The following is a 12,902-nucleotide window of genomic DNA, read 5'->3' as shown; positions in this document are numbered from 1 at the left end:
ATGTTTGTACACAAAAGAGGAGTGCATATGTTCTCATTTGATCCTCATATCAGGACCCATTTTGCAGATGACAAAATCCTCACAAAGTATCCTGCTCCTCTATTATCCATGATCACACCAAATAAACCATGGCAGCAAAAAGAATACAAGGAGATTATAAAAATACAGTTGTTCAACTAAACAGATCACTGTTTTGCATTAATAGAAAATAAAGCAAAATAATAAAATAAAATCAGTCATTAAGAAAAGCAGCACAGGGCTTCCCTGGTGGTCCAGGGGCTAAGACTCTGCACTCCCAGTGCAGAGTGCCCAGGTTTGAGCCCTGCTCAGGGAAATAGATCCCACGTGCTGCAACTGAGACCTAGAATAGCCAAATAAATAAACAAACATCTAAAAAAACAAAGAAGAAGAAAAGCAGCACAATCTCTAAAAGACCAAACATAACTTGGTAGCATCTCATTCAAAGGTTCTTATCAACCAAAAGCAGTAAACAGTTAAAAATCAAGGCTGTCAAATTGCTTCATAAAAGCCTAATTTCATTCTTTTATGTTTAAAGTACAACTTCCAAAATCCAATTTTGGGAAAAACATCTGAAAACAATTTCTGAGATCTCATCAAACTTTGAATATACTTTTGCTGTATTGTTTCTTTATTACTGTCAATTAATATATCTATAAAGCTAAACTGGACTGTGAATTTTTTGTAGGACTTAGTCTTCAGCCTTGAACCCTCAGAATCTAGCACCATGCCTGGAATAAAACATTATAGTTTTACAATTAATGTATGTAAAATACAGAGAATGAGCAGCTGCACATTTGAGAGAATCTTATTTTGTGTAGAAAATTTTTCTCCTCTATACTACCACTCCCCTTCCTTGTTGGGTTTCTTTTTTTGTTTGTTTTTTAATTCTTCCAGTAAGTAAAGAAGAATCTGAAGGCTTCCTTCCTTTCCACCCTTTCTGTCTCTACGTCTCTCCAAATTCTTATTCTATAATGTAACACTTAAGGGTATTTTGCCATTGACAATACAGTTATCTCATATCAAGCTACAAATTATCAGAGTGGGGACCATGTATTGGATAGTAATATACATTTTGGTCCATTTTTAGTAATCTCTCAAAATATAAAAATTTTGTTGAATTGATCTAGATTACCTTTTCAGGCTGTGACATTTTCCCCCAGATCTCTAGTAAGTTATTCTGGAGCATAGTTCCAAATCAGAACATTGAAATGATGCTATACAAAAAAAAAAAAAAAAAAAAGGGGCAAGAAAATTAATCCTAGGTCTGTTTTCTAAATGTATGCATCACACTTCATATGATAAGAAAAATCAAATGATTTCAGGCACTTAGTTGACACTACAGGCCAAAATGGCAACATAAATAACTCTTCAGGAATGAATTTCCTAGCACCTTCTACTAAATCTATAAAAGAGGGTCTGTTGCTGGGTATGGGGGCTGTGCACTTGTAGGCATGGAGAGAGAAAAAAGCCTGGGATAAGCCACTAGAGAGCACTTAGAGCACGAAAAACAAAAATATTCACCTGAACTCTGACCGTAACTACCCATGCTGCTGAATCCGGCACTTTAACTGATTGTAATCAGTGTGACTGCCTCACAGGGAAGATGACCAGGGCATGTTGTAAACAAAGAAGTATGAAAATATAAGGACCACTTACAAATATTGGGACTGACCACTGATTTTTCCGTTTGAACTAAGATCCATCTTCAGCTCTTCTCTGGTCAAATTTAACTGTATCAAGTTCTAAAGCATTATCCAAAAGATTCTTTTGGATTTTTGCTGAACCAAATAAAACAATTCACCACATTTTTTGTCATCAATCTTTTGTCATATGGATATTTTCATTATATTATTACTTGTGATCAAATTTCACTCAGTTTTAAGCTAAGTTCTTTGACCCATAAAGATACATTTGGTATATTCTCTATAAATTTAGTGGGGTTTGGGGGGTATTTTTACTACTTAAGGTTACATCTCCTTTTGTGTGATTTTTAAAATATACTTTCAAGCTACAGCATGATTATTACAAGATCAAGGTCCTCAAATTATTAAAACTACACAAAATTGTTACACCAGTCTCTTGTGTCTCAATGTTTTGTAATTTGCTTAATACCTTACATCTCTTTCAAACACATACACCACACACATCCAAAATTACCAGGTACAATAAAGAGAAATACTTTCCTTTCTGTTCTTACCAGAATCCTTAAACAAGGAGATAAAGTGATTCTTCCCAGTCATTTAATAAAACAGAGTATTATAGAGTAGTCACTGACCAGCAAACAATATCTAACAAAACTGATTTAAGAGTTAATCAATGGTTAATGAAAGCCTTCGAGTTTCATTACAGAGTATTAGTATAGCACTGAGTCTGGAAAATGGTACACAAAAGACACAGGCACATACATGCTGTACATACATATATTTTAAACATACTTCTGATGTTTCTATTGAGAAATTCATTACTGTGAAGAAATCTTAAGACAGGCAACTTAATAACATATTTAAATCTCATTTTATTTTAGAGTAAGTTTCCATAAAAGTCTTAAGCTATATACAACTAAGCTACTTCTAACCTCAAGAGTTAGAGTTCCTAAACAGTAATCTCAAACCCGAGTTCCTAAACAGTAATCCAACACAAAATTTAAATCCAGGAACTACTAGTGAGATTTTCCTGGAAAATTTCAATTGCTGAAAAGCAGTGAAGGGGAAAAAAATTATGTTTTTGTATGAAAATAAAAAACAAAGTGCTAGCAAATTAGTTAACACAGTAAAACCTCACTGAGGAATAATCTAAGGTACAGAGAGTAACAATTGACTCAAGAGGGGAAGAAATCTTTTCTCCAACAGAAAGCTACTTTAACTGAGGGGCAATTATTTTAAATCAGTATTATCTCCAACTGAGATTTCACTCTATTTTATCAGAGCTCTACTATTATGTGACACCACTAATACCCAAACATGCAATGCCAAAGGCAATCTGTTCAGGCTGAGTTGCCATGACCCCCCCAAAAAAACAAACCACTTTTATCTTGATAGAAAAGGTACTAGAAAACCAAATAAAACCATCATTTGTTAAAATATATTCAGAAGTGTACAGCAAATGTAAAAATAGATGGGAAATGTTTAAGAAAATAAATTAGGTGAATTTTAAATATAAGCAGCAATATTTAGTATGAAAAATACATTTGCCCAAGTAACTACAAGGAACTACATGCCGCATTAAGTTATAATGTTTATTAAGTTTAATTAAGTTAGAATTAAAAACTGACAAATCTACAAACAATGTTTAACCCAGAACAGAAAGCTTTTTTCCCAACTAAGTTCAAACAAAAGAACCCCAAACTTTTTTTTTTTTGGTTGGGGGGAAGGGGCACATCACGCATGCTTGCTGAATCTTAGTTCCCTGGCCAGGGATCGAACACAGGCCTGGCAGTGAAAGTGTGGGGTCCTAACCACTGGACTGCCAGGAAATTCCCAAAACCCAAACCTCTTGTTTCCACAGAAATTCAACTTTGATACTGACAGCATTTTTCTTCTCATCTAGAGCCAGTAAACTCAATAACCAAAAAGTCTAAAAATCATCTCTCCAATCCCAGTCTCTTTACTCCTTTACTTTCCCTTCAAATAGCAGATAGGTTGATTTTTCCAAAACATGTTTTTTTGGTAAACACCCTTTACTCAAAAGACCTCAGTGCTACTACCTCTGACCACACCTTCCCCGAGTTCAAAAGACATTAAGTTCAAATTCCTTATCCTGGTAACCAAGGCTCCAACCTCCCTTTCTGGCCTCCTCTTAAAACTCTCCTAGAGGAATCTTCTCCAATCAAATCATTTGACCTACTGACTTCAGAATATCACATTGTGATTTGATAATTAACAAAATAGCTTATTCTAAAGATTAACACTATGGAAAGCAAAGCAAATTTTCTAAACATGTTTAAAAATTGGTAAGAATGAAATGTATTCAAACCTTATATATTTTAAGAGACTAAGTTAACGCCTTGTTGTTCAGCCGCTAAGCTGTGTCCGACACTTGCAACCCCATGGACTATAGCCCACCGGGCTCTTCTGTCCATGGGATTTCCCAGGCAAGAATACTGGAGTGGGTTGCCATTTCCTCCTCCAAGTTAATGTCTAGTTATCACCTAAAATGACTGAAAAGATTTGGCACAGAACCAGACCTAGGGCTTCTCTGGGTAGCACAGTGGTTAAGAATCCACCTGCTAATGCAGGAGACACAAGTTTGGTCCCTGCTCTGGGGAGATCCCACATGCTGCATGGTAACTAAGCAGGCACACCACAACTACTCAGCCAGCACTCCAGAGCCACAGACCCCATGGGCCACAACTACTCAAGTATGCCCTAGAGCCCGTGCTCTGCAACAGAGAAGCCACTTTAATGAGAAGCCCACGCGTCACAATGAAGAGCAGTCCCCGCTTATCACAACCAGAAAAGATGGCACTCAGCAACAAAGACCCAGCACAGCTAAAGATAAATATTAAATCTTCATATATAGATACATATATATATACACACAAAGAACCAAACCCACATCATCTCTCAAGACTTTAAGATACCCTTACGGCAAAGCCACCATTCATTCCTGAATGAAAACTTAGGTAACAGAACTAGTTCAGATAGGACAAGAAATTTGGAAAACCTGGACAGTTTCTACATACTTGAACTCCCCTGATAATATTTAATTATTCACCATGAGGACCCAAACTATTTCTAAATTCTGCAGGCCAGTAAGTTACCACTACTTTCCCAGGGAAAGTACTTCGCTAATTCACCCTACAGTGCTTTAAAAAATTTAAGTTGTTTTAGAGGAAAGATAACTATTTTCATAAGCACAAATGGTTAGGAAGTTTTGGCTGTAATCAACAAGCTTCTGAGCACTGAAGATACCCTAAACTTGAGAAGATAAACTTTAACTTTCTCCAAATTATTAAACAGTTTAAAACCTATTAAAACTAAACCGCTGGATTAAAATGAACTAGAATGTAAAGGCATAACAACAGTTCCACAGACCCCAAATCCCTTTGCTAAGATATTTACTTTTTGTAGAAACAGTACCTGACATTTATGGAAAAAGAAAGCAAAATAAAAAACCTCTTTTACAAGAAAGAAAACACTAAGACTTGGTTTAAAATTTTCGGAGGACAAAGTGTGTATCAACTTAACCAGTAAATCAGCTTCTTCCTGGAGACACTGACAACCACACAAAAAAGAGAGGGAGGCAGTATTTGAGATATCAGATTATCTGATTATTCCCAAGTGTCGCATAAGCAAATCTACAGCAAAGGCAAGCAATTATCAAAGTTATAGAAGAAAGGAGCAGAGAGTCAAAGGGAGAGTTGGGAGTAAGGATAGAAGAGGAGAGCACTAAATGTAAAAGACTAGAAAGAAGAGGAAAAATAAAGCAACAAAAAGGGAGGCAGTGTTGCTGAGGTACATCTGCCACAGGGACATTACTCCCAAAGATAATAAAGAAAGTTTTAGGAAAACCATTCTTAGAAAATTTGATTCTTAAGAAGAATTAAACCCAGAATCTTTTTCTAAATGCACTCAAGTTGTATACTTTCATTACACTTACTCATAATTATTGTAAATTATAAATTTTTATTTTTGAATTTTAACCTCAGAATCTGTTTGATAAGTTCTAAGTTTAAATTAACACCTGATTTGTTATACTCTCAAGTGATACATCAGTATTAATCCCTTTAAAAAAAATACAGTAACTTCTGGGTATTTATATAACATAATAGAGGAGAGAAACAAACACCAACAACCACAAATAAAACTAAAAAAATGATAAAATTTCTTAAAGATAGTATGTGTTAATCAGCGTACCTATGAGAGTGATGCAACATACAGCAGATGGGATCTGAAACAAGTACTTTATTTTTAAAAGGTGCAGAACTAAAAGAATTGGTGAGGTGAATGGGCCTGGAGCTGGTACTGCAAATACAGAAAATATTTTAAAGAGAAGAACTAGTAAAAATCCAAAGTCAAGAGGAGTTAATGAAATGCCTTTAAAGGCAGAAGATATGAAATATTAACTAAGTTTCTACTTTTGTCTGGTCTTGCAAAACAAAAGGGTATTCCTGATTGGTCTGGGTATCTTCAGCAGGACTCATGAAGGGATGTTAGTGAGAATTTTTAAAGATGTTTGAAGCTCTGAGAACAGTACCATAGACTCCAGCAATCTTTCCAGGTCACAGGGACAATTGTATTACCTTAGAATCTCTTCATAGCCTTTTCTCACAACATTCTTTTGAGTACAGGGCTCAATAACTAAACAACAGGCATTTAGGCCTTTTCTTTTTGACTTTAGACTACATTTTACATTTGTTCACCAGAAAGACCCTCTTCAACACCGATACACACCATGACAGTTTTATCAGAATGTATCTAACCACAAAGTAAGTGGCACAATTTAGCTAGAATAATTTCTGAACCATTCTACCTCTAAATTCTGAATCAGAGTTACCAGTGAGAGGTTTGGTTCTTTGGGTTTGACTTTTGTATGTTTTCTCCAATTGTTCATTTTCTCCAACTTTCCAACTGCCTTACATAGCCATTATCCTTTTACCCTCCTTCTTTACTTTCCTCCTATATGTACAGATGCACACAAGAAGAAAGTCAGTACCATTATGTATGTGTATGTCTGTGTGTAAACGTGTATATGCACATATACACAATACTAAAATACATAAGGCCAATAGCAGAGTATAAACCAAAGACATCAAAAACATTGCAGAACGGAGTAAATTCATTTATTCTAAGATAAAACAAAACTGTGGTTAGTTACTACAACTCACCAGATGGTTCCTCGGGCTCACTTTCATTTTCTTCCTCAGGTGGGGCTTGAGGGGGTGGTGGAGGAAGCTTCTTTTCCTTCTCTGCTTTAGCATTTCTCTCTTCTTCTGAATAATACTCATCTTCTGAGAGGTTGGCCAAACTTTCATCCATCTCTCTGTACTCTACCTAGATGGAGATTATACCAGGGAAAGCTAAATACAGTGGATGTCTAAAGTCAGAAACTCAATTTGGAACTGTAAATAAATGTGAATTACTTTCTATCTTCAATTTTAAAAGGAAATAATCAAATAACAAAGAACAGGTGAGCTCCTAACAGGTAACCGTTAAAACAAAATCTCTCATGAAACAATCTTTTGTCAGTTCAGATTTAGCCCAAACTAACTTTCACATCATAGTATTGAAATTCAAATTAATGACTCTGAGGCTCTCTACAACTAACAACTGTGTTTGTGAGTGCATTTGTATGTACATATATGTTACGTTCACATACTGGAAGTTTCAACAAAAGACTAAAATAGTCCTCAGTCAGACAAAAATATAGTCAACTAGAATAACAAGCCCATCCAATGCCAATCTGTATTTTTAACTACTGTTCCATAGGAAACAGGAAAAAAATAGGAAAACAGCAAAAGAATTTCAGAAACCAAATCGGAGGTGTGGATGGTGGGCAGGGAATAAAAGCTGCAAATGGCAATAGTCAAAAACAATAAAAAGGTACATTTGCTTAAAGAAACAAAACACTGGTGACTGAAGAGAGTTGAATGATTAGAGCAAAGAATCCTTATGGACACAAACTAAGAAGCAAGTCATGGGGAAATGGAGACTACAAGCCTTACTACTAATTTATACTGGTTATAAAGAGGAAACCCAGTCATAAGTAGGAAGAGGAAGCAGTCCTACTGAATGTTTTATTGTGGGGTAGAGCAACTTAGGATAGCAAGGATTATTATGGATCTCTGTTAAAATGTGTAATGTGGTATTACAAACCACATTCAGTTTGAACCAAACTTGTTCAGTTCAGTCGCATCCAACTCTTTGCGACCCCATGGACTGCAGCAAAACAGGCCTCCCTGTCCATCACCAACTCCTGGAGCTTGCTCAAACTCATGTCCATCAAGTCGGTGATGCCATCCAACCATCTCATCCTCTGTTGTTCCCTTCTGTTTCTGCTTTCAATCTTTCCCAGCACCAGGGTCTTTTCAGATCAGTCATCTCTTTGCATAAGGTGGCCAAAGTACTGGAGTTTCAGCTTCAGCATCAGTCCTTCCCATGAATATTCAGGACTGATTTCCTTTAGGATGGACTGGTTTGATTTCCCTGCAGTCCAAGGGACTCTCAAGAGTCTTCTCCTACACCACAGTTCAAAAGCACCAAATCTTTGGCGCTCAGCTTTCTTTATAGTTCAACTCTCACATCCATACATGACTACTGGAAAACCATAGCTTTAAAAAAAGACTAAAATAGTCCTCAGTCAAACAAAAATATAGTCAACTAGAACAACAAGTCTGTCTAATGTCAATCTGTACTTCTAATTACTATTCCATAGGAAATAGGAAAAAACCTTGGAACACTGTCAAACCATCATTTTGACTCCCATCCCAATAAAGATTTCAAGAAGCCACAGAAACAATAGCTCTCTATCCTGGACTCAATGAAAAGACAAAATGAATAAAATAAACAATTTATTGGCTGTAGAGACACGGCAAGGACAACGTGGCTTCCACATAAAACACAGCTAACTTATTAGGCTTCTGAAATGCAAAATCTGGTGGATCAGAGAAGGTATAATCTATCTTAATTTTTAAATATCTCTGAAATAGCTCCAGATGGCTGGCTGCTATTATCTTTTTTTTTAAATGACATGACCACAGATTTTGGGAGTCAGTAGCTAGGGGGGTAGAGATAAAAGTTTTACTGAAAACATGGATTGGATTAGAAAATGGAAACAATTATGGATAAATTGAACAGTTTTGATGTGCTCTAAGAATCTTATTTAACACATGAATCTACCTATCAAACACTAAACATCGAGAACACAGCATAGTGGAGAAAGTGATTGTAAATGAGTCTCTCTGTCCTTAATAAGCTGAAACTCTAGTGGCAAACAAAAACTAAGATCATGGCATCCAGTCCCATTGCTTCATGGCAAATACATGGGGAAACGATGGAACAGTGGCTATTTTTTTGGGTTCCAAAATCACTGCAGATGGTGACTGCAGCCATGAAATTAAAAGACGCATATTCCTTGAAGTTATAACCAACCTAGACAGCATATTAAAAAGCAGAGACATTACTTTGCCAACAAAGGTCCATCTAGTCAAGGCTATGGTTTTTCCAGTAGTCATGTATGGATGTGAGAGTTGGACTATGAAGAAAGCTGAGTGCCGAAGAATTGAGGTTTTTGAACTGTGGTGTTGAATTCTCGAGAGTCCCTTGGATAGCAAAGAGGTCCAACCAGTCCATCCTAAAGGAAATCAGTCCTGAGTGTTCATTGGAAGGACTGATGTTGAAGCTGAAACTCCAATACTCTGGCCACCTGATGCGAAGAGCTGACTCATTTGAAAAGACCGTAAAGCTGGGAAAGATTGAGGGCAGGAGGAGGAGGGGATGACAGAGGATGAGATAGTATGATGGCATCACCTACTCGATGGACATGGGTTTGGGTGGGCTCTGGGAATTGGTGATGGATAGGGAGGCCTGGCATGCTGCGATTCATGGGGTCGCAAAGAGCTGGACACGACTGAGTGACTGAACTGAACTGAAACTTTATCCTATTTGACTGAGGATGTGAGAGTTGGACTATAAAGAAAGCTGAGTGCCGAAGAATTGATGTTTTTGAACTGTGGTGTTGGATTCTTGAGAGTCCCTTGGAGAGTCCCTTATTTCTGACTCTGCGACTCCATGGAGTATAGCCTGCCAGGCTCCTCTGTTCATGGGATTCTCCAGACAAGATTACTGGGGTGGGTTGCCATGCCCTCCTCCAGGGAATCTTCCCAATCCAGGGATCAAACCCACATTTCTTAAGTCTTCTGCACTGGCAGGTTGGTTCTTTACCAGTGGCACCAACTCTGAAGACTGAATGCTCTGAACACAAAGGATTGGGAATCTTTTATCCCTAAGTAAAATTCTCTGCTTATTTAACTTGTATGTAGAGTACATTACGTGAAATGCCGGGCTGAAGAACAAGCTGGAAACAAGGTTATTGGAAGAAATATCAATAACCTCAGATATGCAGATGACATCACCCTTATAGCAGAAAGCAAAAAGGAACTAAAGAGCCTCTCGATGAAGGTGAAAGAGGAGAGTGAAAATGATGGCTTAAAACTCAACATTCAAAAAACTAAGATCATGGAATCTGATCCCATCACTTCATGGCAAATAGATGGGAAAAAACAGGAAACAGTGAAAGACTTTATTTTCTACGGCTCCAAAATCACTGCAGATGGTGAATGCACCCATGAAATTAAAAGACCCTTGCTCCTTGAAAGAGAAGCTATGACAAAACCTAAACAGCGTATTAAAAAGCAGAGACATTACTTTGGGGACAAAGGTCCATCTAGTCAAAGCTATGGTTTTTCCAGTAGTCATGTACGGATGTGAGAGCTGGACCATAAAGAAGGCTGGGCCCTGAAGAATCAATGCTTCTGAACTGTGGTGTTAGAGAAGACTCCTGAGAGTCCCTTGGACAGCAAGGAGATCAAACCAGTCAATCCTAAAGGAAATCAGTCCTGTATATCCACTGGAGGGACTGATGCTGAGGATGATACTCTAAAACTTTAGCCACTTGATGCGAAGAGCCAACTCACTGGAAAACACAGATGCTGGGAAAGATCGAAGGCAGGAGGAGAAGGGGCTGACAGAAAAGGACAAGATGGTTGGATGACATCACCGACTCAGTGGACATGAGTCTGCACAAGCTCTGGGAATGGTGAAGGACAGGGAAGCCTGGTGTGCTGCAGTCCATGGGATCACAAAGAGCTGGACACAACCGAGAGAATGAGCAACAACAGAGGTTGTTCTATTGTTGTTCTATTGTAGTCATGTATGGATGTGAGAGTTGGACCATAAAGAAGGCTGAGCAACAACAGAACAACCTATATTGTTGTTCAGAGGTTCTACAACTACTTATAATCAAGGACAAAAGATGTCCCAAGAGGCAGATATGAGTCAGCAGGGTACTTGTTCTTACCTGTACACCCATGACTCTCGAATTTACATCTCTAGTCTCTCCTCTCCTCCACACCCTCGCTAGAGTGATTCATTCACTTCCTAATCACCTTAAAGCTCATCTTTTGTTTTAACAGTTTTTCCTTGTAATTCACCTAGGACACAACTGCCAGATTAATTTTTCTAAATATGTTATTTCACATAGTTAAACAGATGAATGCCCAAACTGTCTTAGCAGCATAAGAACTCTCTGGCTCTAGCTAGTCAAACTTACCTCTAATCATTTTCTAACATACTAGTCAAAATCATCCCTAAATTCCCTAAAAGCTACCCTCACCTTTTTCTGTAAATCCAATACCTAAAATCCAAAGGACACCTCCTCTGCAAATCACTCCCTAAGTCTTCCACACTCACAGGTATATCTTTCCCTTCTTTAAATTCTCATAGTACTTATCCTTCCTAATCTAGCAAAATCGTCTGGTAGAATCTTCTGTGGTAATGGTAAAGTTGTGCATCTGTGCTTCCAATAAGGTAGCACTAACTGTGGCTACTGAGCACTTGTTACTGTTTTTAGTTGCTTAGTAGTGTCTGACTTTCATGACCCCATAGAGTGTAGCGACCAGGCTCCTCTATCCATGGGATTTCCCAGGCAAGAATACTGGAGTAAGTTGCCATTTTCTTCTCCAGGGGATCTTTCTGACCCAGGGATCAAACCTGCATCTCCTGCACTGGCAGGTAGGTTCTTTACCACTGAGCCACCAGGGAAGCCCCTCACCATGTGGCTACATAGGATTAAATTAAAATTAAAAATTCAGTTTCCTCAATCTACTAGCTGGAGAAGGCAATGGTAACCCACCCCAGTGTTCTTGCCTGGAGAATCCCAGGGACGGGGGAGCCTAGTGGGCTGCCATGTATGGGGTCACAGAGAGTTGGACACGACTGAAGCAACTCAGCAGCAGCAGCAATCTACTAGCCACATGTTAAGTGCTCAATAGCCACAAGTGCCCAGTGGCTACTATACTGCACAGTACAGATCTCTACAACCTAGACACAACTCCATACAACACTCTGACTACAATCCCTCCAACTTATCTTGCTCCTAGAAAAATCTCACTTGCAATTAAATTCTTTTGCCCATTGTTCCCAACATTCAGTTGTCCACTCTGGATTTCCTGTCTGCTTTTCAGACCACCTTCTATTATATTCCAAGCATTTCTCACCTCCTTTTCTCAGCTGGTAGCACTTAATCACTGGGTACCTACTTACTTATGCCAGACACTGAAATAAGCATTTTGTTTACATTATATATAAACCTCATAATGTTATAGATAGGATTTATTTTCCTGAGGAAAGGGAACCAATCACAGGAGGATGAGTTAATTCCAGAAGTTCACCTTTTCCAGACTACTATAAAAAATTCTGTCCTTTCTCAAGGCTCAGCTCAAGGACGCCATTCCTTAAGCTGTGTGTTGTTCCCAAAGCCTCAGTCCAACCCAACAGTTTCAAACCTTAGTTTGCCACGTTAGCATACACATTCAGAGGTAAATTTACTCTGAAACTAATGAAACCTGAGCATTAGGGAACTTCAATTGCCTGGATTCCTTCCAATACAATACCCTAAACTTAATTTCAGTTACATAATTATATGTACATTTAATTCTTTATATAATTATATATTATGTATATATAATTTTAAAATCCCCCCAGAAAAACTAAATAAAGTCCCAAGCAAAAAAATACAGATATATATCCCCTGGATAAATCTCAGAACTCTTGAAGCAAGGCCTATTTACACTGAACTCGGCTTACATTTTACCCCTTTATGGACACTCTACCCCTTGAGGTCTGTTTTCTCTGGCTCCCAAGACTAGCTATGAATACATAGGT

The 12,902-nt window shown here is 37.9% G+C and overlaps 1 protein-coding gene across 2 annotated transcripts in view; it reads right to left on the bottom strand.

The window, feature by feature from the left end:
• The window catches only part of KDM1A (lysine demethylase 1A), a 62,727-nt gene that overhangs the window by 45,296 nt on the left and 4,529 nt on the right, over positions 1–12,902 (bottom strand). For both annotated transcript variants that reach the window (XM_005676880.3, XM_005676879.3), the window contains exon 2: positions 6,848–7,013. In XM_005676880.3, coding sequence (XP_005676937.3) covers positions 6,848–7,013 — 166 coding nt within the window. The remainder of the gene's footprint in view (positions 1–6,847; positions 7,014–12,902) is intronic.

Source organism: Capra hircus, chromosome 2 (assembly GCF_001704415.2).
Source record: "Capra hircus breed San Clemente chromosome 2, ASM170441v1, whole genome shotgun sequence".
NCBI classification, from domain to species: Eukaryota; Metazoa; Chordata; class Mammalia; order Artiodactyla; family Bovidae; genus Capra; species Capra hircus.
Note: the sequence above shows the minus strand (reverse complement) of the source record. Positions and strands in the feature narration are given on the sequence as shown.